Source organism: Nipponia nippon, unplaced genomic scaffold, assembly GCF_047370975.1.
Source record: "Nipponia nippon isolate SJK-2023a ecotype South Korea unplaced genomic scaffold, ASM4737097v1 scaffold_3, whole genome shotgun sequence".
NCBI classification, from domain to species: Eukaryota; Metazoa; Chordata; class Aves; order Pelecaniformes; family Threskiornithidae; genus Nipponia; species Nipponia nippon.
In genome coordinates this window covers 25,044,156-25,070,115 of record NW_028262347.1, presented here as the reverse complement: position 1 = coordinate 25,070,115, position 25,960 = coordinate 25,044,156, and the positions used below count along the sequence as shown (strand labels likewise).

General features: G+C 42.2%; 1 protein-coding gene and 1 long non-coding RNA gene across 2 annotated transcripts in view; one reads left to right on the top strand and one right to left on the bottom strand.

Annotated features, from left to right (window-relative positions):
• WASL (WASP like actin nucleation promoting factor) overlaps positions 1–20,388 on the bottom strand; it is a 51,901-nt gene extending 31,513 nt beyond the window's left edge. The window contains exon 1 of the mRNA XM_087766427.1: positions 19,851–20,388. Within this exon, the coding sequence (XP_087622553.1) occupies positions 19,851–19,970 (120 nt within the window). The 5' untranslated portion in view covers positions 19,971–20,388. The remainder of the gene's footprint in view (positions 1–19,850) is intronic.
• A 342-nt stretch (positions 20,389–20,730) lies between these two features.
• Positions 20,731–25,443, top strand: LOC148054528 (uncharacterized). The gene is made up of 3 exons (XR_015706536.1): positions 20,731–21,016; positions 21,151–21,268; positions 21,409–25,443. It is a non-coding gene; the product is annotated as an uncharacterized LOC148054528 (long non-coding RNA).
• Positions 25,444–25,960: the final 517 nt, after the last annotated feature.

The following is a 25,960-nucleotide window of genomic DNA, read 5'->3' as shown; positions in this document are numbered from 1 at the left end:
GCACCAGGTTGCCTCCAGAATCTTCACAAATGAGTCTGACATGTGACAGCGTTCGTCCACTGGGGATTTGGATACTTCTTTATTTGCAATTTGGGTAAACTGTGATTACTTCACTTTTTAAAGCTATTATAGCTGTTAAAGATATATTTAACAAATGACTAATAACCTTAAAGACAATTGTGTATTGCAAAAAAGTTATCTTCAGATGCTACAGTCAGGATTTTAAACTAGCTTTCCACACAAAGAAGAAATACAGAACTTCAGAAGTTTGCTGGCAGATTTCAACAAGTTAAGCAGCTGGAAACAATCTTCTAATTTTAATGCCATTTACAGGACATTATTTTCAGAAGACAGACTGATTGCTCCACAGACAGGAAAACTAAAGCAAGATTTCACATTATTTGACAAACTGACATAAGAGAGCCTAGTGTAAATACCCAATCACAGGAGAAAAGCTTTATTTGGTGCAAGTTGAAAAATTACTCAACTGAATACATGGAGGCCTCACTAGTTCTACTGCTTGTGAAATTATGTGCTACAACCACCAACAGTGTTCAATTTTAAGCTTAAAGCTTGCTTTTCATTTCTTAATTTCCCACGATCACCCACTGATTTAAAAATGCACTATGCACAAATGCTAAGAAATTAATATTTTTTTCCACCTATACACAGTTAGGCTGTGCTAAAAATGAAGTCAGCTGCAATATCCTCACTGAAGATCTTTCACTGATGTGAAGAAGGTACCAGTGATGACTAAGTGACATTACAACAAAAAAGGGATGAAACAAACTACTGCTGTTTAACAAATCTAAACTATAGAAGTGCTTGTCCAGACTTAAGCCTGCAGTTATCTAGCAAAGCAATCCTTCACTCCTAATCCTCGGTCAGCCAGTTACAGACAGCTCACGTTTTTCTGAGTGTCTTCAGATACAAGTTCATTTACATTTCCAGTACCTCCCAGAACCCCCCCCCCAGTTCAGCTAGGGCTGACCAACTCCTTTTCAAACACTCGTTGCTCAACTGTGGATCACGGAAGACCAACAATTAAGATGTGGGTAAACAGCATAGCATATAAACCCAAACCAAACAGCACATCATTAATTAGAAGAGACATGCTTTTATCAGACACAGAATAAAGATATCTTTAAATCCTACAACCTCACTTCAGACAACACATGCAAGACTTCAGCCTTCCAGAGATATGACATAACTGTAACCACAAGCACACTCCAGATTATAACATTCCAAGCTCCCTCAGCTCAGCAGATCGTTTACCAGATGACATACACAACCTGGGGTTTTCGGTGACGAGCAAGCTGAACCCTGTCATGTCCTGTTTACCTGCACAGCATCGTGAGTAGCTTACTCAGCTGCGTCGCGCTGCTTAACGCTGCTGAAATCTTGGCTGGCCAGAAAGCAGCAGACACATGACAAAACACAGTTATTTGTCTTCTGTTGTTAAAGTTATACATTTAGTTACTTTCAGAATAACAGAAAGTGTACTGCGCACAGGCCATCCGCAAATTTGTCACTGTCCTACTGCATCCGCCTGAGACACTTGGAAACAAGGCGTATAAGACTGGTCCTTTTCAAAGCTCAGGGAATTTTTATATGAAATGTTAAAGTCCACCTTTTGATTTTGAGCCATTTTAAATTAATCAAGACTCCCAAGACTAGGATGATCCTTACACAAATAGGGCACCGTCCAGATACGCAGATGAACTGGTTCTCAAAACTATGGTTCGTGGCCATACACAGAAATTGCAGATTGGTGTTTCAAGCCATACAGATTCAAGGCAAGAATCACGAGTTTCACGCAACCCATGGGATAAAACTGGAGCTCTACTCTGTTTTGTCCTGTTTGGCTGCCTATTCAGCTGTAAGGGAAACCGGCTCCTTTGACTCAACATTCTCTTCTCTTCTACCAGCAACCCATTGCCTTCACACACTAAGGTCCTCTTCCTTCAGCCTTCACCAACCATTCCATTTTTTACACAATAATGTCTTTCCAGATGCTACATACTAGTTCCATATTTAATGCAGGTTCTTACAAGCAGATCCCCACACACACTTTGAACATACGAGAGTGTTTTGAGAAAATATGTTAGAATTCAGACCCTTATCATCCATAAAAAACAAAACAGGTTTGGTTGCTTTTTTTTTTTTTTTTAGACCCAGTTAAATTGATTAAAGAAAGGATATGAATAAAGCCTCAGCAATTCCTGAATTATCCCAGCTCTGGAACACTCATTAATGAACCCCTGAAAATGCTATTTAGCATCTACTGGTACTCCCAGGTCCAAATTTAAAAAAATAGAAATTAAAAAAAATGAGTATTTGCTTTGCAGAGGTGAGGTTTAGGTGAACTTTTCTTATGATCTTTACACTTGAGGACAAAAATAAGGAATTTTTACTTCAGATACTTAGAGAACACCAAAATAAAACAGCTTGAACTGTTTTAAAAGAAAAAACTCTTTATAAGAAAACATTAATTTCATGCCAACATAAAACAAAGAACCCTCTTCAAAATATTAACAAATTTGAGAAAAGGCTATTAAAAGTAAAACCTCTTTGAATAATAGCCAGCAACTGGTCTCGCAATCGTGTATACAACTTGTGTCCTGTCCCATAAAGCAGACTCAATCCACTTACGTAAAGGTACTTAGAGATGCAACCCCCCCTCACACTTCCACTGTGCCACAACTCCACATGCTTTAATTCCTCCTTCAGCAGGTCATGTTTGAACAAAACAGTTATCATAATTCAAGTCAGATATAAGGAAACTCATAATTGTACATTAAGATTTTTTTTTTTTATACCAACAGCTGAGTCTGCTATGAATATAGTTATTCCCAGTTATAAGTCATAAAAAGTAGATATACTACGGGAAAAAAACAGTGTGAAGATGTAGTAGTTATATGATCCCTGGCCATATTCAAAGTTTGTTCCAGGGATACACCACTAAAAGCTCTTCTGGAGCAGAAGACATACCTATCAATGAAAGCATCAGCTGAATGTTTGGGAGACTGCTATTTTTCATTTAGTTCTGGCAATAGCCTGTTGCATGATGCTTGCATTACTTCTTACCCGTGCCTCAGTTTACTTGTCTGTAATATGGAGATACGGACCTCTACCTCTGTAAAGTGCCTTGAGAACTACTGCTGAAGAAAAAGAAAGTAGTATGCTGCCATAGAGAGAAATACATTATTTTGGGGGTGTCAGGGGTATGCGTGTCTACGTTATCTTCTCTGCTAATAGCAAAGGTTAAGACAGTTTAATTTCCACATCACTAGTGTTAGTTTTCTCCCCAATGCATGAACATTAATTAATACCTTGATAGCCTAGTCACTGTTGACTGTTTTAGACAAGGAAATTGAGACATTCTTTACCATGGGGGATGCCCCTTGAGTAAAGTGACATGTATTACAGCTAACAGTTAAAATTGTCACTGCCTGTATGGGCTCCTTCTTTGTAGGTCCAAAGCACTGCATTTACCAATGCACTGTGGAGCCCAAAAGCCACTGAAATTCACCCATGTGTAAACAAACTTTAGTAGTTTGGAAGCAGTGTCACAGAACAGTGGTCTTATGTGGCCAATTCTATGCAAATCTAATCTATCAAAACCCTAATCTCAGGCTTAAGCCTAAGGCACCTATTTCCATTTTAGACAAACCACAGCTGTAAGTTCTTTGTAACAAACCTACTAATGCTTTTGTAAGTCATCATCACACTTACCTTTTACACAGTATATTTAACAGTTGATTCTTAAGATGGAAGAATAAAAAGCACAAGGCACATGACTCAAAACTTAATGGCAAAAGGAAAATTATTTTTATGAAAAAAAAAAAATTTCCCACCTACCTGGCATTTCTCAGTGGTCTCTTCCATGATAACCCTGACCCCCGACTAATAAAAACCCCTGAAGTCTTAGTATACATAAGGATTGAGCAAATCATGACACCACACACCAAAAAAAAAAAAAAAAAAAATCCGATGTTGGCAATACCAGAAGAACTAGATGATCACTTGACTGAAGTAGTTTTGAAAACTAGGCACTCTATCCTAGTTCTGACACAGCCCTTCAATAAGGGCAATCATCACCCCATACATCTAGGTTCTTATAAGAAGGATTAAGGCTACATAATAAAAAATGCTAGAGATAGTTTAGCTTAACTTTTGACATTACTAATTATGCCTCTTAGAAACTACACTAAGAGCTTGCCCTCAGCTGTATCCTGTAGCAGGGGCTCTGCAGCTCAACATTGATGTTTAAATTCTCAGGCCAGGTATTACAAACCCTCAATTTCTACCGTGTAAGAAAAGCTGTCCTGTACAATTTGTGTTTCTGTTACACTCTCCCCTTGGATTATCTAAATGAATAGAACAAAGGTAATATTTGAGTGTCGTTTATTGATGAAAAAACAAAACAGAACAACAAACTTAAGGAAAGGAAATGCTGAGTTTGCAATATGCAGTTTTCAAGGTGAAAAAAAGAAATGGATACAACTGACCTCTGCCAAGCTAGGACTTAAAAAAAAAAAAATGTTCAGATGAAGAACAATTTTGAAACTCGGATATTAACAATGGAGTTGACGACTTCCTTTCTGAACTTACTACCCGCTACCTGAAAATAAGTGCACAGAGGGCTGCTGAATGGGAAAGCTGTTTCCCTGAAGCCAAAATTCTTCCTCTGTAACTCTGTAAGGTGCCAGAGTGTTACTTATCACGAGGTTGTCTGCTCTGCTGGGCACAACCAGAACAGCAAAAACTGTAAAGAATCTACTCATTTACAGTTAATGATAAAGTGTTTATTTATACAACAGAAGTGTTGTATAAAGAGGGCAGCAAGATGTTTTTTTCCTCCACACTGAACACTCTGGTGTCCATGTCCAGTCACCAGTTTCCAGTTTAAATCACACGATACTTATTTTTTCCTTCAGCGCAGAACTGGTAGTACAACTTCACACAGCAGTTCTAATGAGCAACCATAGGCAGAATTGAGGCACAGAGGCAGTGATATTGTTCTCAATCTTTTATTCTTAAATATTCATGTGTTTGGATGGGTCAGAAGAAAAGCGTACTCACAAAAAAATGAAGATAATTAGCTCTCCAGTACTGCTATGTTCCTGTTCATAACTTGTGAACATTGTTCAGCAGGAATAACAAATATGCTACATGAAAAGTTAAAAGTATGTACCAGCCGGAATTGGCAGATAATATAAAAATTATTTCACTGTACTTACAACAGTACTGAAGTAGCACTAGATCTTGTGTGAGAAACAAAGCTTATAATAAAGAAAATCAATATTTATTAGATCAATACAAGAGTTTAGAATCCACAAAGTCACACCAATATAAGTTTAACATGAACACAGTAGCTTAAGATATTTTACAAACTCTTAGTACAGAAAATATTTGTTTCAAAGAACATTTAGAAGAAACATGAGTTCTGAAACTGACCTTTACTCTTTTTGGTGGGTATCATCTCAATTAATGAAATACAGCAAGTTGAGCCAAAATAATAGAATCATAGAATCGTTAAGGTTGGAAAAGACCCTTAAAATCATCGAGTCCAACCGTTACCTAGCACTGCCAAGTCCACCTATACCATGTCTTCAAGCACCGTATCTATCCGTTCTTTAAATACCTCCAGGGATGGAGACTCAACCACTTCCCTGGACAACCTGTTCCAATACTTGACCACCCTCTCGGTGAAGAAGTTTTTCCTAATATCTAACCTAAACCTCCCCTGGCGCAGCTTGAGGCTGTCTCCTCTCGTTCTATCACTAGTTACTTAGGAGAAGAGACCAACCCCCACCTCGCTACAACCTCCTTTGAGAGAGTTGTAGAGAGCAATAAGGTCTCCCCTCAGCCTCCTCTTCTCCAGGCTAAACAACCCCAGCTCCCTCAGCCGCTGCTCATAAGACTTGTGCTCTAGACCCTTCACCAACTTCGCTGCCCTCCTCTGGACACGCTCCAGCACCTCGATGTCCTTCTTGGAGTGAGGGGCCCAAAACTGAACACAGTACTCGAGGTGCGGCCTCACCAGTGCTGAGTACAGGGGCACTATCACCTCCCTGGTCCTGCTGGCCACACTATTCTTGACACAGGCCAGGATGCCATTGGCCCTCTTGGCCACCTGAGCACACTGCTGGCTCATGTTCAGGTGGCTGTCAACCAATAACTTTAATGAAAGAGATCTTAAGATAGCTTTGCTTTTGATCCTAGTGAAAATGAAATACTGAAAACAATCCATTTGTATTGCATTGGCAGTCCAATCAGCCAGTATCATTATCCTAATCAAGCATGAGATTTGAAGCACCACATGCTTCAGTTTCTGAACTAGTTTTCTGCAAGTCTCTGAGTCTGTTCTGGAGCTGACAGCGAGGCTAACACGCTCAATGTCACTGGCTGTTGCTGCTTGGGAGAACTGGCAACAGCTGTACTGTCAGGTCAAGTGTTCGTCACTTTTCTGAAAACCTCCACTTATGCAATGGTAAGTTACAGTGCTTTTATGACAGTATAAAGACAGCAGGTATATTGTTACACCACACTAACAGAATAAAAATGTTCATTAACACTGGTTGTAACCATTAAACAGAAAAAAAAAGGTTATTAATGACACACTGACTGATTTTTTTTCAGATGTGTAACACCTTTGGAAATGAGATATTCCTCAATAAGGGCACGGACTCAACTTAAACCCCAATGACTGAAAGAAGGTACCCCTTGTCAAAGCAGATACTGGGTTTCCAGTTTTTGTATGGACATTCCCTTTCTTTGTGATCAATTAACTACACCGATTGCTCTGAGCACCTGAACAGCCTCAATCTGTTAGCACAGAAAGTTCTTGATGTTGAGTATATGAAAGACAATATCAGTTCCAGGAGCATACAGTTTAGAGAAAACAAGCTGATTACCCGGTTAAGACAGAGTTCAAGAAAAATGACACCCTGCTCAAAAGGCTTTATATGAGTATAGAAATAGGGTATCTCTTCCAGTCTCCTGGAAGAAATAATCACAGGAGTGAGACCTACATAATAGCAATGCATTAATAGGTTGCTAGAGGTTCAGCATGGTAAATTTTATGAACATCAGATTAAAGTCTGTATAACTGGTCCTCAAAAGATCTAGGAATTAAATTGTTTGCCAGAAACTTCAACACTGTGGTACAGGCACTGATGATCTTCCTACAGGAAGATGGTGATGGGGATGTGCCAGTAACACAGCTAGACCTTGAGCAAGCTGGGGCGGGGGGAGGAGGAAAATCTTGATTTCTTGGTAGTCCAGAATCCACTCCTGGGCACATGGACTATTTACAGAAGATGAAGCAGACTCACAGAATAAATTGAAAGGCTAGCCAACTTCACTGATGAAAGTGTCCCGTAGGACATTTGTTATTCAGAAGTGCATTCTTCAGAAGAAGGCCTCTGCCATTCACCATGTGATGTGCAGTATGATACAGAATTTGAGTGTTTTATATTAGGTGATGCGGAACCAAGATCTTTAAATCTGCCAATCCCCACGTAAAAGCTTCAGTTTTGTGACAAACACTGCAGTCCTCTGAAGAATCCCAGAGTCAAAGAAGTGACATGTCAGTCACCTCACTTCAGGACCAGGTTACTCTGACAAACCAGGGCATCATGCTGCACTTTAACGAAGTGCACAAAGCATCTGAAGTGAAAAACCAGCCTTGATGATGCATGGCAGACATCCTTATTTATGGCTGGTTTGTTTATTTGGAATAAGCCAACTATGTAATGCCCTTTGCTAATTCAGACTTGCATCATAGTGATATTGTCTGTATGTGGTGACCTTGGAGAAGAAGTTATTTCCAGTGATACGGATATTGGTACTGCGTCATTTCATTGCTAGAGCAATTATCACAGCCAGAATTGACATGCAAGTCACCATCCTGAAATTAAGACTAAAAGCACTCAGCTTCTAAATCCATGATGGATTGTTATCTCCCTTCTGCTCTGAAGCAAAGACTACCTGCTGTGGGAGAACTGCTTGTACAGCACCAAGCATCACCAGGGGTCCAGTTCCTGCCAGTGCTGACTTATAAAAGCAGACATTGGAAAAAAATGTGCCTTGAGGAAGAAGAGGAGATCACAGGACACTAGAGGGGAAAGAAAAAAAAAAAAAAAAAAAAAAAGACAAAATAAAAGCTTCAGGTAAGTGTCTACAGAACAGAGGCATCTAAACACTACCTAACAGATCTAGTGGGTATAGAAGACAGAACTGAAAAGGTTCCTAAGCTCGCACCTTTACATCCCAGAGAGAACCAATGATTAAGGTGAGACACCTGAACAGAGTGAGTATGTAATGATTGAACTATCATTAATTACACTTCACACTCTAGAACTGTCTCTGGAGCTCAAGTGGGAAACAAATTGTTGCTTCTGAACTGACAGAAAACTGCTAAAATGCTCCAAAACGCAGCTGCAGGGAAGATTCTAAGATACCTCAGCATATCCCTGGAGTCTCTGAAGACACACAGAACTTCTCTTAAATTACTTACAAACTACTCATCAGAAAAGAAAGCTCTAGACAGGAATTCATTTGCTTGGTAGGCCAGTGCTCTGTAATCAAGAAGTACAGCAAGTGAAATGCAGCAGCCCTTGAGGTCACCCCTGCTGTACCTAATGCAGTCTGTAGAAGCACGGCTACAAGTTAGCCAGATCTCCTTACTGGAAGGCAAAATATTTTTTTTTTTCTCCTGAAATCTAAGAGGAGGATCAGGAACCTTATCAGCCTGTGTTCACAATATGTCAGATGCACTTGATAATTTGTCCACTGCAGTAGGTTATTAGACACACAAGCACACTTTCGTCTGCTGGAAACTTCTAGTCACCTGCATTTTCTCAGGTTTCCAAAAGCAATTTCTAGGAGCAGAGAGACAACATTGAATTTTGTCGCTGGCATGAAAACCAGGTTTGACTCTGGCTTGATGTCAAGAGGACAGTTATGAGAACAGCAGCAGAGCCGACCCTTATCCTGTGATGTACATGCTACTGACAATGCTAGAACAGATAGCTCACTTCGGACTCCCCATCCCCAGCAGTACAGCTGCTTTTGTCTCCTGGTAGCTTCCACTGGTTGTGCAAATATTAGTAACTAGGACCTGAGGCGCTTTCTGGATCCGATAGCAAGTGGTACAGCAGAATGTACAGCTGCACAGAGGAACTCTCTCTCTTCCCAACACAACACAAATTGGGTAAGGATGGCCCTACCCAGACCGTCTCTTAGGAACTGTGTTTACACCATTCTATTCCCAAAACCATGCTCATTAATTTGGGCGAGTACTAGCTAGCATTACCCAAACCTGTGCCAGGAAGCGTGCCAACCAATTAAAGACCACAGACAGTCACAGAACAGTGCCCGAGTTCGTGCTACTGCACTACTTAAGTTTGTTAACACCAATATGTTAGCACAGCTGGCTGACAGACCAGAGGTGAGAGAAAGGACAAGATGCATCCTTCTGCCACTAAGCCTCAATGTACCCTGGGTGGGTATCTCACATTTTGAGCCTGTCAGTTCTGGTTATCGGGGACAGAAAGGTATGGTCCAGACAGGTACGGCCAGTGTGAGGGATGGACCCCCTGGTTACACAGCGTGAAGCTTGGAGCAGCAGTAGGAACACTTGTTCAATAAGCAACTCTCATCTAAACGATATGAACAGAGGGCAGAGGAACAGACAGGATTTGTTGTTTACAGGCAGCAAAGGCCAGAGATGTTCAAAGAGACTATTAAGGAAAAGTCTCAATGAAGAACTGAAGCACTGAAAGAGAGACCTCCTAAATGACATAAAAAGATCAAGTGAAAACCATGACATGGAATAAGATCTACATCTCCTAGAGAAACATTTAGCACCAAATCCATCTCCCTTCATCCTATCAAACAAAACCGTAATGCAACTAGGTGTGCTGCATCTTGTATGCGCTTGAACTCAGGCAAGGAAGGGCATGCTCTGTGCAGAGATACAGATGTAGTAACAGTCTCTCAAGTATATAAATACTGGCACCTGAATATGATAGACACATCTCTCCGAGACAAAACTAAAATAAATTATTGTTTTAAATAGGTAAGCAGTTTGTTGAATCACTACTGAGTTCTAGAGATCAAGCACAATCAGCATTTTCTGTTGCAATGACACTTGAAAACCTTGTATAGTTTTAAATTTAAAGTTCTAGCTACACAAATTGAGAACAGTGCCAACAGTGCAGCATAACACTTAAAGAGGCCAACATTGTTTAAGAAAGGTCAAAATGACAACACCTATTGTATGGCTAAAAAATACTGGTTGATACAAAATTGCACAAATTCAAGCCCCAAACATATATTTTTCTGAAACTGTTAATTGCCAGGTTACTAAAAATATAAACACTGATAATTCTGTGTGCTCAGTTATAAAATGAATTTCATACCTGAGATGCTCTTAGCTACAGACTAAAGGCAAATAAAGACAAAACAGCCCTGCATTTTATTTATTAGAAACTACTGCTTCCTTCTTTGCAAATGCAAGGGGAAGCTTTTGCCTGTGGTATTGCACAGAACACATACCACTACAGGATGTACATAGTTTTCTTCCTCTTTTCAGTTAACCACAAAAATCAAGCACAGTTTTACAGAGAGGAGTCTATTTGGATGCCTTTGCGTATATTTAGTGTCATAAGCCAAGTGATGTTTCTATTTGCTTTGGCTGACTGAGGGGGAGTAAAGGAAAAAAATGCTTACTTAAAAAGAATGACCACATCTTAGCTGTGCTGAGAGAGATGTCACATGGTTAGAGGAGCAGGAAATAACTTACAGTTCACTCAAAGCAGAACTAAGCAATTCTGTGGTTTCAAATCTGAGCCTGTAGAGTTGCTGAAGCTGTATCTTCCAGTATACAGTTTCTTAATATAGCAGCTTACAAACTGGAGAGTCTGGTCCTCCCTGGAGAAGCAGCAGTGGAGGGTGGAGCAGTGCAAAGAAGCCTGAGGAATATCATGCTCCTGTTTTTGCTTCCCTCCCTCTTATCCACCAAAAGTTCTCTTTTCTATAGCAACATTAACAATGACTTTGGGCCAGCGAAGATGAAATAGGAGAGAAATAACAGAGAAATGTCTAATGGCCATATCTCACGCTGAAGTGCACTCTATGTATGCAGCAGCAAACAGCTGGCTGGCATAGAGACTGTCTTCTCATCTTTTCCCTTGTGCAATATTCTGTTGAGGTAGAAGAATACAAGCCATGTCTATCCCAGCACAGGGTATGGGTAAGACTACATGTCTGATGAGACACAAAGTTCATCAGCAAGAGCAAAGCACTTGTGGAACTGAGAAGTAAGGGGGGTAAGGGAGTGGAGGGAAGAATGCTGAGGAAAAGAGACACTTCTACCTGGACATCTTTGTGCAGATTATGGATGCAGGGGCTGAAAGGAGAAAGGAAGATCCTGGAAGCACTTGAGGTACAACGGGGAACAAGGAAATAAGGGGAGGAAACCCTTTTGCTGAGACAGAAGGACAGAAAACTTGTTAAAAAAAAGAGCCTGTGTGATAAAAGAGTGCAAGAAGACCCCGACAAAAGCTGAGACACAAGATTCGGAGGACAGAGGTCACCGCGCAGGACTTTAAAGCAAATCAACTTTATAGTAACCTGCTGTATAAAAATATTAAATGTTTATTTTCTATATAGAAACTAAGATTCTTTTTAAGTCAATAAATTACTGCTTCTGTTATAGAATGTCCTAAGAAGGTTGTAGAACATCTCTTACTCTTCTTTATCCCTAACATAGAAAGATATTAATACAACAAATTATTACTCATTTCTTTTCTTATCCACAAATCACACACAGATAAATACATCTCTTGGCTGTCACCTTGAGGGGGGAGAAAGCATTTGCAATATAGTGCCAAATTCCCATATTCAAATATTCTTGTTGTTCTTCAGCCTAGACAGCAAGACAAATAGTGGGCCTTGTTACTCAATACTCAAGAGAATGTTATTTAGGAATCCATATTTTAACTTAACCTTTCTTGTAAATAATCTCACCAAGTGCTGGCTAACTTTCAGGAAAACTGCCATCGATAACACTTGAAGTAAATGCATTTGTAAAAAGTGTTTGCAGTCTTAGAGGCAATCTTTTCATAATTAAGAGTTCAAATAATGAAATACAGTTTTCTTAGCTTTTTGAAGATGAGAAGGCCACATTTTCTTTCATTAGGTCGGTGTTTCTCAAATTGCAGGCACAGTACTCCCCCCCCAAATACACTTGGTGAGCGCAGATATGTTCCTGTATAACTATACCACTGCGATGCTGCATACTGGCTAATTAACAAGGGGCAATAAAGGCAAAAAACACATTCACTTTGAAGGGAAACAAGATGAACGCAGGGGAATTCTGAATTACACAAAGTTCTGAAGGGGAAAATGGTGTGTGAAACCATCTTACAGAAATGGAAACACTTATGACCTTGATTAGCAAGCCTTAATGTGATCTTTCAGCTTTAAGCTAGACACACATTAGAGAGCTGGAAAATGCATTAACACTGTTTCTCAGAAAACTTAAAAGAAAAAAAAGCTGCCTTAGAGTGAGGATTTTAAGGATAGCCAAATAAACAGTACAGGGATAACAGTCTCACCAAGGTGGGGATGCATGTATGAAAGCAAGGGCCTAAGGTGAGCTGCAATCTGCAAATCTGCCAGCACATCGTGGAGCTCCGCAGCAACAGTTTCCTTGCCAGCAATGGTCTTCTCCACAGAACAGTACGTCTACAGGAATTGAGTCATTAATTTAATGAACTTCTTCCAGAATCATATATTCTTAACACAGGCGTTCTAATTTGAGATGCCTAAAGTGTCATTCACTGCGTAAACACAAAGAGGTGTCAGGAAAATTGTCTATCTTTAACACACAGGTAGCTGAAAATATACTACTGAATTTGAAGAATTAAGCAAGTGAGCAGCTTTCTAAGAAGGTGTCCCTATGATTGTTTGCATTACATCTCTTCTTTTTCCATTTGGCCCTTCTAGTACACTGTTCCTGTCATGTGAAGATCACAGCACACTTCAGGATCTTTGAATTTAACTGCAACTGTCCCTGAAGGTAACTGCACACCTACTGTACCCATTTTATTGGTTATTCAGGCATAAACAACGTATCTGAAAGCCACAGAAGGTAGTGTGGCAGCATACCCAAGCAAATACCTTGAGAAACAAAACTATTTTGTACAGCATCCGAGTCATGTAGTGGTAGAGTGGGCTGTTTAAAACCCCCCATGAAGATACACTTCTAGTTCCACTAAATCCATTTTGTGTGATTTAGTGTTACAAGGAAAACAAACTGGCCAATAAAAAAATCCCTCTGTGCCCAAGTAACACATAATGCCAACCTTTCCTGAAGGCAATTGTACCCTAACCTACCAATAAGCCACTCTGTCTAGTGCCCATGACACATTTTTGTTACTTCTATATTTTATTATCTAGGTATTAGGTCATGAAACCATAAGTCTCCTGCACTATACTAAGTTTTATTTCTGTACTACAAAGATTCCTCAAGAGACGGGCCTATGAAGCATGCTCACTGGAAGAGAGGACATCATAAATCTTACCACACAGCTTTAAGTGAACAGCAAACTTCCTCTGACAAACTGAGCACTTAAGGCTCACCAAACCCCATGTCCACTGTAGACAGCTCTGCCTATAACAGGACAATAAAAGAATCAAGCCTGTTGTCATGTTGCAAAGTTCCTAGACGACACTTGCTTATCACATACAAACCACTTCACTCCACCCATTCCAGCACCGAGCTAGGAGCTGCCAGTGGCAACTGCTGCCGTTGCTGGTACCTGCAGCCACTACTTACCAATGACAGCAGTAACCATGTTCTTAATTCCAGCACTACTAGAGACACTAACAGTAGAGCAAGAAGGGTCATAAGAAGCTCTACAGAAAAGACAGGGAAGTTTTTTCAGGCAGAAGTACCAGAACTCCTCCAAAAGAAGAGATTTGAGATCTAAAGTTAGAACAGTCTCCATTATCACCTTTTTACCCTGAAATTGCATGGTATAAGATGATCTTATACACTCTACTTGCTACAAATTGGGCTTATACTAAACCTTAAGAACCCCAGAAGAAATATTCACAGAGGAAACATTCTAGTGATAACAGACTCAAATCAACATTTATGATCAGATAATGCAGAGAAATCACATCAATTCTCCCTTAAAGGAAGAACACAGTAGAATCTTTCCATTTACATATTTGCATGAAATAGTAAACTCAGTCTTTATCTTCTAACAAGAAACTACCTCTTCCTTAGGTGTTCTCCTAAACAAGTGGTATCTGGACATCTTGGTGGAAATCTTGTAGTCAAAACACGACTGTTCATCCGAATCCCACATTAAACCTTTGTGCTCTTCTAAATTCCTCCACCTGATTCTTAGCTGTGAAGACCTGGGAAGTTACAACACAACAGCTTGTGACTACAAATTGTTTTCATCCTGTTGCGTATGTACACTATCGGATTCCAGACCACCTTATCAGGAGCATGAGTGGTATACTTGACCAGCTGATTAACCACAGAGATGCTAAGAGACTTTTGGCACTTTACCTCCAAAACAGAGAAAAGTTCTACAAAGGGGCTCCGAAGAGAACGCAAGAGCACTGAAGCCTTAATAGACTGAGGTACTGGTTCCAGCCCTCTATTACTAGATCACCTTCTATTTAGCAACATGTAACACTTCATAACAGAAACACACAATGACTGAAATTTGTAATAGGACTCACCTTGCACGTCAAGACAGAAATTTATGTGTCTAGCACATGAGCTACAAGCATGGTCAGGAGAGATGTAACCACTACAGTTACTGAAGCAAAGACAGAAATTCAGCTGATAATTATAAATTTCTATCTTCAGGTAAGTTGAATAGGAGATTTAGATAACAGACAGTGACGTCTACTGACAATCATGGGATTTTAACACCTAAATTTCTGTCTCTTACTCCTGAACCGAATCCCACATTTTGTAAATTGATGCTTTGTCTCAAATACATACAGCTATGAGATGCAATGCCTTGCAGAGTGTTCACATGTGGTCTCAAAACATTTATCATCCATGGGTAAATAATCTGTTTACAGCGTAGTTCACTACCTTAGCTTAATAACAAGCTGCAAGGAAGACAAGCATGAGAAACACTTTATGATAAGTAACCCTACTGTAGATTCATGGAGGCAGTTGGAGGACGATGGCTAAGCCACTCGCTCTGAAAAGTCTGATCTGACCTGTCCCTGTGAAAATCAGTTTTGTAGGCACAGGTTTGGTTCAGAGGAACTGTCAAAAAAAAAAAAAAAATTAATTCCCTCTAGAAGGACAGATTATTGCTGACAAGTGGTTTAGGGCAGTGACTCCAGTGAATACTAGTGAGGCATCTGAAGATGTTACATGTCTTTTGATAGAACAGGACAGACCTCAGAAGAAATCCAGGCATAACTCTCGATATTCTTCTGTTCCACAGGACCCTATCCTTTACACTTTGTCTTCTCCCTCTGCATCTCATTTAAAAACATATGCAAAGATGAGATAACCACCACTGAACTGATGACTCAGTTCTTCCTATCTGTTCAAGAGATAACTGCTTTTCAAACTACAATCTCAACCTTTTTTGGGTGTACAGCCTGCAGCATAAACTCAAACTGAGGAGTCCCAACACTTCCCAGCCACATGAAGTTGCCCATTACTCAGACCTGTAGTCCACCTTCAAGTCTTCGTTCATGCTGTTTCATACGCACAAGTAATCTTACAAGTCCTCTCTTGATAAAACCTTTAATTCTTATCAATTAACAGCTATAAATGCCATTCCGGTTTTTATTTTGTTTTATCTCAACTATTACTGTAATTTGTCCTTTAGCTCTGACGTACAATGTTATTCTGGTCACATGCACTTTAAAAGCAGCCAAAACAGTTTTCTTACTTTACTACTATGTCACTTCTCTTTTTACATTCTTCACCAGTTCCTGTTTACCATATCAAACATGGCAAGATCTTACAAATAACAACCTATTCCTAGCCTTATTCATTACACCTTATCCAAGTGCTGAGTCCCACTTCTAAGCAGTATAAAATATCCATACTCCATTTCCTACTTCTAATGTTATCAAGTACACACTTCTCATGTTTTCTTGCTGAAGGCCTCTCACACATATAAAATTATTTCTACAGAATAAACTAGGTTTTCATCGGTGACATTACTGACCAATATACATCATGCAAATTATAAAAGTACCTTCTTTATTAAAAATTATTAATGGGACATCTAGCATTTGCTTTTCCTTACAAAACTCATTCCTTAGGACAAAATTAAAGGGATTGATTTATAACTAAGCAGACTTAAGCAAAATCTTCCAAGTTTGGCATAACCACAAAAATATTTCATTAATATGCACAAAAGTAATCTCATAGCTCACCTTAGCGTAAGTTTACACAGACTTTTATTTCTACATTATGATAAAAAAGTTATTGAAAAATATCTACAGATAGTAAATTTTACACCTGACCTACGTAACAAATGTCACGTACCTGGATGAAAATTAGTTATATGCCTAAGCAACAATGAAAGTCCTAAGGGGCTACCTTATGCTGGATACCTACTACAAGTAATTCTACATTTGGATTTATATTTCAACCAAACTATAGCTGCAGCTTTGACTATTAGCCAGTGGCTTGGTTTTGAAAACCTGATCTGTCATGGGCAAAGGTATTTTAATTGCTTATAGATTCAGATAAGCGTTTTACAGCTCAACAAGTTGGGGGGGGGGGGGAAGTAGTAAAAAAAAAAAAAAAATCAGTAACATTCTGTATGTACATTTGCCTACTAGTCAATGAGATTCCCAAAGTATCAGTAGTAGTCCAGAAAATGGTACCAGCCTCAGCAACACCCACACACAGAGGGACGGCTCTTCACCACTTCCCCCACACCCAGATAATTTTTGTGTTTAGCAGTCATCATTACTTAAGATGCCACTGAAATTATGTCAGTGTCGGAGTTCACAGGTTGTGAGTACTCAGTCAAAATTAAGCTAATTGATAAATTCCTTTGCTTTTCCATAGAACAAAAAAAAAAAAAAATTGAGTAGTTGAATCCTCAATGTTATTTCAAAGTAGCTGCCTTGTTATCAGTCAAAAACAAAGTCAAAGGAAATAGTTGAAATAAATCAGGTGCAGAGTACCACATGCTTTCTTAACCAAGCCCCTCAGGACTGATACCAGCACTATGCCCTCCATAAGAATACTATAAATTATTGCTACAAAAAGCGTATCTAGGATCGCAGTTTAATGTCTCAACTGTTCCTCTGGCATTCATTTCACTAGTGATGTAAACACAACGTCAAGTCAAACATAACCTAAAATTATGTTGATATGGCAGATGCACATCACGTCCAGTAGCATATCCATGCCCCACACTGCCAGAAACACCTGTAGCAGCCAGCTAGCACAGTCAATTCAGCTGATGGGAAAGCAAGCTCGTAGCATCCTACGAAACCCACAAGATTTTCCTTTCTTAAGAAGTAGCATTTACAGTCTGAAGTTTCACTAATGAATAATTCAAACATGGATATTAAGAGATCAAATATCATGTACATTATAGCAAAAAGGCGTTTATCAGCATTGCATGCCAACACTGAGTCAGGCTAGAAGGTCAAGAGTATCAAGAATACTGTCAAGCTCTGACAGACAGATATTGCGGATTAAGGTTAGACAGCCAAAGCTGTTACCATCTCCAGGTGCCCATTCCACTTCTCTGATAGACATTGCCCTCCAAGGGACAGAGATGTTCAATCTGTTCATGAATTAGTTTCTGAATTATCACCATTTTTGGCTTATGCCACAGTAAGTAAAAAAAGCCTCTAGCACTTCAACACTCAAGTCTTCAAGATTAAGCAGAGACCCTCAGTTATAGTAAAATGAGCCTATGCTTAACCTAGAGAGCATATAGAGCTAGGGGAAAAGGGGAAGAGGCCACAATTAGAAAAACCTCAATTGGAAAGTCATCCAAGATTCAGTGTAAACCACAAGAATGTGTAGTTTCAAAAAAAATACAAAGCAAGTCATGTCTATGAAGCTATCAACCTGTCACAAATTGCATGACACCCAGATACTGTGAAGATATTTACCTCCAAAGTCTGCTTTCAACATGCTATTTATGCAGAAAAGTTGAGAACTTGAGTAGGTGAGTGTTACAGCTGAGCGTAACAAAAACGGCAAGTGTGTTCACTTAAGAAAATCCAAGTTGTAGAAAAACAAACTGGAAATCAACTTACAGACACAAGTTTATGCACTATTTTTTAAATTTGGAGAAAAGTTTTATTTTTTTTGCAAAGGAGCTAAACATATGAAATGTGTACCTGAAAGTAGTTCAATTAATTGAAGACGTTTTTTACAAATCTATTCCTTTTCAAAAAACGTGCTTTATGGTCACACTTTCTGACCTATTTAACTTAGTTACTGTAACAGCATCTTATTTAACCCACCCCAACGTAAATATCACCTACTTCCTCTTCAGTTACTACATCTAATGCTTTCCTTGCCATGGTCAGTTTGATCAACAATACCATTTCAAAGTCCAAAGAGTTATGTGGAACCATTATGACTACATGGATATCCTGCTTTAAATCACAATTTTAAGTTAATGAAATACTCTTCAGAGCGTTACAGCAGGATGCATAGTCCCTAACATCAGTACACTAGGCGCTGGACACAAAGCATTAGAAGACAGCCAGATAACAATTTTCAACGGCTTCCAAATGGTAGGTTTTTTTAAAAAAAAGAAGTTTTTTTTTTATTTTTTCAAAAATATGTATCTTCTAAAAGCCACTTCTTTTCTAAAGAAAGCTGTTAACTTTTGAAGCTCTTAAGTAGTTCTTTAATACATATAACTATAGTTTTAATACAGTTTTATATTAACATGCAAGAAGGTATTCTGAAAACGAAGAACTTGCTGATATACTTGGTGACACATTTACTACAAGGCTTTTTCTTTTAACCATTATGTTGCCTTTTTTATAGATCTATAAGATCAGGAAAAGACGCAGTATTTGAGTCGCATCCGAGTATATGAACCTGTTGTTTAGGCTAGCAAAAGTACAGGCGAAACCCAAGGCAGGCCTAGCACTGATACGAGCCTTCCCACAACTTCGTCAGCATTGCTTTGCTGTACCGCAGGTGCACCTGGGGCTCGTCCCAGCCTCGTCGAGCAGCTGAACTTCCTCCACCAAGCCCCCGGCTGCTCCCTTGCTGGCCAGTTCCCCCTGCAGAGCCCGGGTCAGCTGCAGGGCAGGGGTGAGCCGCCCGGCCGCCCCCGGGAGCTCACCGCCGATGGACGGCGCCCACACCGGCGCTCGAGTCGGTCTCGGAGCCGCCCCGGTGCGCAGGGCTCCGGCCGGAGCCGGCCCGGCGGAGGGGGCGAGGCCTGGCCCGCCGCTCGGGGTAGGCAGTCCAGCCGGGCCGGGCCGGGCCGGCCGAGGGGCCCCGCCACCGGCGCTGCGGGCCGCGGCCGCCGCCATTCATTGCCCCCAGCACCCCCGCTCCGCTCCCTCCGCCCGGGGTGCTGCGGGCGAGGCGGGCAGGGAGCGAGGCCTGCGGAGGCCGCCCCCCTCCCGGGCGCCGGGACGGGGCAGCGGAGCGGGCCGGGCCGGCGGAAACTTCCGCAGCCCTCAACTTCCCGGCGCCCCGGCCGGCCTGTCCTCACACGCCCCCTGCCTGCCCCGGCCCCCGGCCCTCCGCGCCCGGGTGGGGACGGGCTCGGGGTCCCGGGAGCGCCGCGGGCCGCCCCCTCCCCTCTCCGCCGCCGCGGGCCGGGACTCACCACGCATTTCTTGCCGAGGAAGCCGAAGAGGCTCTCGTTCTCCTGCGGGGTGAGCAGCAGGGAGCCCACATTGGTGACCCGCCGCGGCTGCGGGGGCTGCTGCTGCGGGTTGCCGCTCATGGCCGGGGCCGGCCCGGCGCTGCCCTCGCCGCCCTGCGACTGTTGGCGCCCGCGGCCCCCTCCTCCTCCTCCTCCGCTGCCGCCGCGGCCTCACAGCAGCCGCATCGCGGAGCCTCCCTCTCGGGGCCGGGGAAGGAGGGAGGCGGAGAGGCGCGGCGGGGCCTCGGCCAGCTGCCGGCGGCCCGCGGAGGGGGCGCCGGGGATTGGGACAGCCGCGCCGGTGCCGCTCCGCGCCGGCGGCCGATCGCGCCCGCCCCTCCGAGAGGCGCTAAACTTCCAACTCCGGCCCGGCTCCGGCGGCCGCACGATCCAACATGGCAGCGGGGGCGGGCGAGACCACAGAGCGCGGCAGCCGGAGGGGAGGCCGGCGAGCGGCTGCCGCCGCGACCATGCGCCGCGCGGGGAGGGGGGGGGCCTGCCTTCCGCTCCCGCCCCGCCGGGCCGGGCCGGGCCGCGCCGCGCCTCGGCCGCCCGCGCCCTCCCCCTCGGTACCTGCCAGGCCGGCCTGGCGGCTGCTGGGCGGAGGCGGGCGGCGGGGGAGGAGGAGGAAGAAGAGGAGGAGGAGGAAGAAGAAGGAGCGGTCGTCGTCGTCGTCCCCGCCGCCGCCTGCCCCGGATGGGGGGCGGTGCAGCGCTGTCCCGGAGGCCGTGGGAGCCGCCGGGGCAGGGCGTGAGGGGGAGCGCGGCCGGGGGCGAGGAGCCGTGGAGCCCCGGGGCGGGGGGAGGCCGGGGGCGTGGGGGAGGTCACCCGGGGCGCGAAGCGGTCCCGAAATCCGCTCAACTGAGGCTGGTTACGGAGCGAGCGCGCGGGGTGGCCAGGCCGCACTCGGGGCGAGGGTGTGTGGGAAGCCCTGAAATTTTTAGTGAAAGCCGATTTAATTTGTAACTCAAAAATCTTTTCAGCTTTTGTGACAGAAAGGAAAATGTCTCCTCGTGGTGTGCCACACAAAGGACCGAGCCGGGCGCCTTGCGTGGGGCAGGCAGTTCATGAGGCAGGAGCGGGGCGTCAGCCATCCCGCTGCCTAGCGCAGGCTGCTGCAGCTTGGGGTGAGATACCTAAAAATAGTAGTAGGTACTTCAGGCTCTCCGGGGGTCAGCTGCTGAGGAAAAATAATGTATACCATCAGCAGCCTTTGTCAGCTGGATTTCTGTTCCCCCGGGTTCTCCCCATGTGACAGCAGCTGGCTGGGATGGAGGTTGAAGACCTTTCGAAGCCTGAAGATCCAGAGCACAGCTGCCTTATGCCCAACCTGGCTTTCAGCTGCGCGAAAGAAATGCTCATGCTTCTCGCATGCAAAGGTGAAAACCACATGTCAAAGTGAACACCTTGCTAGTTTTCTCAGTGTTTTTAGGTGAAGAATGTGTTGCCTTCACATCCTCTGATAAATTTGGGAAGGTGCTAAAACAATCCCCCAATGGTGATTTACTTTGTATTGTAGGAAAGAACTGAAGAAGCACAGGAGGAAAGGAACTAGAGAAACACAGGAGGAAAACCTGTGAGCACAAGTCTTTGTACGAAGCTGTACTGATTTCATATCTTCCAAAAGATCAGGAGGGAACAGATGGCAACCCCTTCTGCTATGCATGTAGGCCCTTTTCCCTGTACTTAAGAGCCTGTAACTGTGTCCAAAAGTGTAAGGAAGGGAGAACGTGGTGGAAAATCCTGAGCTTCCAGCATAAAAAGAATTTAAAATATATGCATATACAGGACTCCTCAATCTGCAGATCTCACAGAAGTGGCTGGGGCCTTTGCTGTAAAGGAAAAACAGTAGGGCTCAATGCTTCCAAAGTACTTTTCAGCAATCCTAGATTCTTCAGTTTTCATTCCTTTCTTGTGTAATTATGTGCATATTTTAGTGGAAGGGGAAATATTTTAGCTAAAGAATATTGGCAGCATTTTGGTTGTTGAAAATGTACATAAAAAGATAAAACACATGGAAGCACTTTACAAGACACTTGGGTTTTTTTGTTTTGTTTATAAAACAATTATTTTATAGCCAAAGCTGTTTCAAGGAAATTTACATACCTCTGTTGGTGGTCACAGTGTAAATATCTAAAAATATAGTACACCCTTGATGGGTACATGCTGATACTGTCCTCACTTCTCTGGCTGCATATGTTCCTTGATTTTTTTTCTCATGTCTGTTAACTTTTACTATTTGGTCCTTATTGTGTAGGGCTTGCCATTCAAAGAGAGTTCTGGGTATTAAGGGTGATACGTTTTCCTTCATGCTGTTCTCAGACCAGCTGGCTGGCAGCTATTCGTAAGGGCCGTTTAACCTTCAGGCTCTATTGTTAGGATTTTGTTTGCTTTTTTAGTAGGGGTAAGCAGGAAAGGGAAGAAAAAAGGACTATTTTCAGACCCTGTGTTTCATTAATTATGCAAAAGCTGTTTCTGTTTTTGTATCATGGCAAAGCAGCAAGTCCTGAAGGGAAATGAAAATATCAGTGTCTGGTGATAAGTCCAAGGGACTCACTGGAAAATAGATTTTTGCCTTAGATATTTATGTTTGCAGTAATATCAGCAAAGACCTGCTATTCCTGCATAAAACATCCAATTTCAATCAAAGTTCTCTCAAGGAAAGCCACCAGCTAGAATTACCTGTCTATATTTTGAAGAAATTGTAGTGCTCTTTCTGACCTCTCTTAGGGAAATTGCTGTCATTGTTTATCCAAGGCTTTCATCTGAATTTCTCACTGTAGTCCTTAGGGTTCAAGCTGTGTTACCCACGGCTGATGTCTGTAAGCTTTATGGGAAGCTGCTCTTCTCTTGTATTTTTCCATTTCAGGATGCCAGCTCATAGCACCAAGGTACTGAAATACATTGGAAGTGACATAACGTGTATCAGTATAAGCAAGTGTAATGATTTTAAAAATTTATATTATAAATACTTATTTAATAAGAGGGTTTTATTATCCTTGTGAGACTTATTTTTGACAGGAAATACGTATCTGAATTTTGTCTTTAAATGTGGACCTCTACTGTAATTTTTCATACTCTCATCCTTTGAGATTCAGAGTTAAATATTCACACAGTTTTAGAAATAACATTCTACAATTGAAAATGGAGTAAAAAGGTGAGGAAGACTTTCTCCTTAAAGTTCATTTTTCTAGCACTAGGAATCATAATATATTTTAGAGGTTTTATCAAAGTCTGAATTATCTAAATGCAAGAAGTTAGTTCTCCAAGGATTTTTTTTTTTAATAATGTCACTGCATTTCCCAAATCTTTATTTTGTCCCAGTGCTGAATTTACTTCACACAGTTGGTTTTCTTATTTTCCATAAGATGAAGAGACAGTTGATTACACCAAAGAACAAGCAGGCTTAAAGGAGAACGTGGGTCTCCATAGGAAAAAATTTCCTACCGTCTCTCCTCCGCCTCATGTCCTTCTCAGTGACAAGTGGAGCTGCCTGGGACAAGTGCAGACCTCGCTGTGGCGACCACATAAGTGTGGCTGGGGGAGATCCGCAGTGGGAGCGTATGATTACCGTTACCGCACGGGAGGGGTATGTCAACAGGGCAGCCCAAGAACGAACAACGGGGAAGAAGGGCTTGTTTCCCTCAACACCCTTTTTTGGTTGGCCCTGTAGAAAACACCAGTCAACTTACTGCAAAACCGCTTGTGGTAACCAAAAAAAGGAACTGTCTTTGTGGTTAGAAGTGGGTTTTGAGCTGTGAAGACAAAAATTCTCTTTTTTTAAGTAAACCACGTTGTTTTTCTCAACAGAGACCTCATCGAAGAGGACTGGGCTTGCATCGTTACTGAATCGATGGCGAATAACATATTAGTTATTTTAATGACGAGGTTCATTCACTTCTACTCTCTGTGCACTGAACCTTTAAATGTTTAGGAATCCCAGCCCGCTCTGGAGGTAACTGAATCATCTATTAAGTTACGGCTCATTTCAGAGTCAGTCACTGCATTTCCTTTCTCTCAGAGATTTTATATTCTCTGTTTCAGGCGGTTAATAGTCTGGAAGAAAGAGGATCTGAGGTCTATGGTGGTTTTTTTTCTCTATGTTGAATTTATATCCTGTAGATTTCAGTAACAGAAGGACATGGAGTAGCCATAGAAGTTGCAAAGTTGACAATTAAGTTTTAATTAGTCAGGAAATTCCATATGGATGTGGAAGCATAGTGTCAGTAGGAAGAATCCTCTCCTGTGGGCCAGCCGTGCAGCAGCGCGTCCTCGCCGCAAGAGTGAGCAGGCTGGAGCCTGAGAACCAGTGCCATGGGACAATAAGTTCTTTCATTTCTTGCACAAATGCTGTCTGGGGTGCCAGCTAGAACTTTTTCTCTCCCTGTAGTGCCTGTTACGCACGTCTTTCTGTTTACTCTATCTTTTCTAGCCCTCATTTTCGACCTCAGACTGTTTACTTGAAGGAAAGTAATTTGTGCCCTTCCATTTTGCTCAGCAAAGGATAACATTGATTTTGCTTTGGATGTAGAATCATACTCTCAGTATGATGGGGTAAGATACGAGCAATGCTGTTTTAACTTTGAAATCAGTTATGGGGAGATCTAGCTCTTTTCAAGAGCTCCTCTACAATTCCTTTGTGGCCTGAAGCATCAGACTGTATCACTCTCCTTTTCAGGACTGTGGAGAAGATGGACCAAACAACATACTGGAATTTGAGGCATCCTCTCTCTCCTCTTAATACATATTTATTGATCATTGCCTGCTGTAACTGTGGAACAGTTCTGTAGCTGCTCTGCAAATTAGAGGGAAACATTTTTCTTTCCCCAGCCCAGCTAGCATCTATCCTTGCATCAAAGCTCGTCTTCAAAATTGCATAACGCAGGGCTTGTTGAAACACTGTTTTTATTCTCTTTGCTTGGTTTATACTTCAGCAGAGGTGTGACTTCTAAGTTTTGTACCCAGCAATAACCATGAGTGGAGTAAATAAAGTTCATTTTGATTTATCCACAGGTATTAAAAGGAATGTTTATTCCTTCCTCTGAGTTTCCTGACAGTTTTTAAATTCAGTGTAATGAAATCTCCCTTCAGCCATTAATCAGCCACCATAAAGCTTGAGAACTTCACCAGTTAAAAGAAAAAGAAAAACATGTTCTTTTTCTTACTGTGATCTGCAAATGCGTTGTTAGAGCACATTTCCTTAACAACAGAAATCTTGCTCTGGCTTGGAAACGTCAGTTCTTGTTTGCAGCGTGACTGGCCTCCCACCCTGATCAGCGTGGTTCTGACCAGGAAGCCTCGTCCTTACTGGGTGGAGGGGAGCACAGGCAAGTGCATTCAAAATCCACCCTTTTTACTATAAGCCCTAAGTACGATGTACATACCCACCCTCTAAGAGCTGGCTTGAGATCGGTAGTTTACTCCCAATGGGTCAATGAACAGCTGGCAAATATGTAATGCAACTCAGCAACAATTACAGTTTGGATCCTGATGGATGACTTAATAACTGTCATATAGTTTTTCTTTTTTTTTTTTCTTTTTTCTTTTAATTCTGTATCCGGCATATAACAACCCTAAGGAATAGCCATGAACTGCACCTTGGTTCTCGTTGGGGTTGTGCTGGGGCTCACGCTACCAGATCATTACTGCAGCCCTGTGGTGCGTCAGGGCTGGCCATGTCCTGCCAGTCCTGTTCTGCTGCTGCTGCTGCCCTCCAGGAGGCCAAAGAGTGAGATCTCATCAAAGGTCAGCCTTTGTCTGGCAGATGGGTCCAGACCTGGGGCTTCACTGTTGCATCAGACTGTCTCTGGTGCCTTAGCACCTCTTTAATCGTCTTGCTTCTGTGTGGTTTTGCTAGTTGATGCAAATATTTAGGAAAAAAAAAAAAGAGAAAACAGTCTTTATGCATCGGTGTTCTTGAAGGCGTATGGCTCCACCTCATAAAGCGAGATTGAGAACATACATATCTTGATCAGCCTGATTTTTGTGTTCAGGGAGTTTACTTATATCAGCCCCAGGCCAACTAGAGCCACTGGTGCAGTGAACTATATTGTTTTTATAGGAAAAGGAGA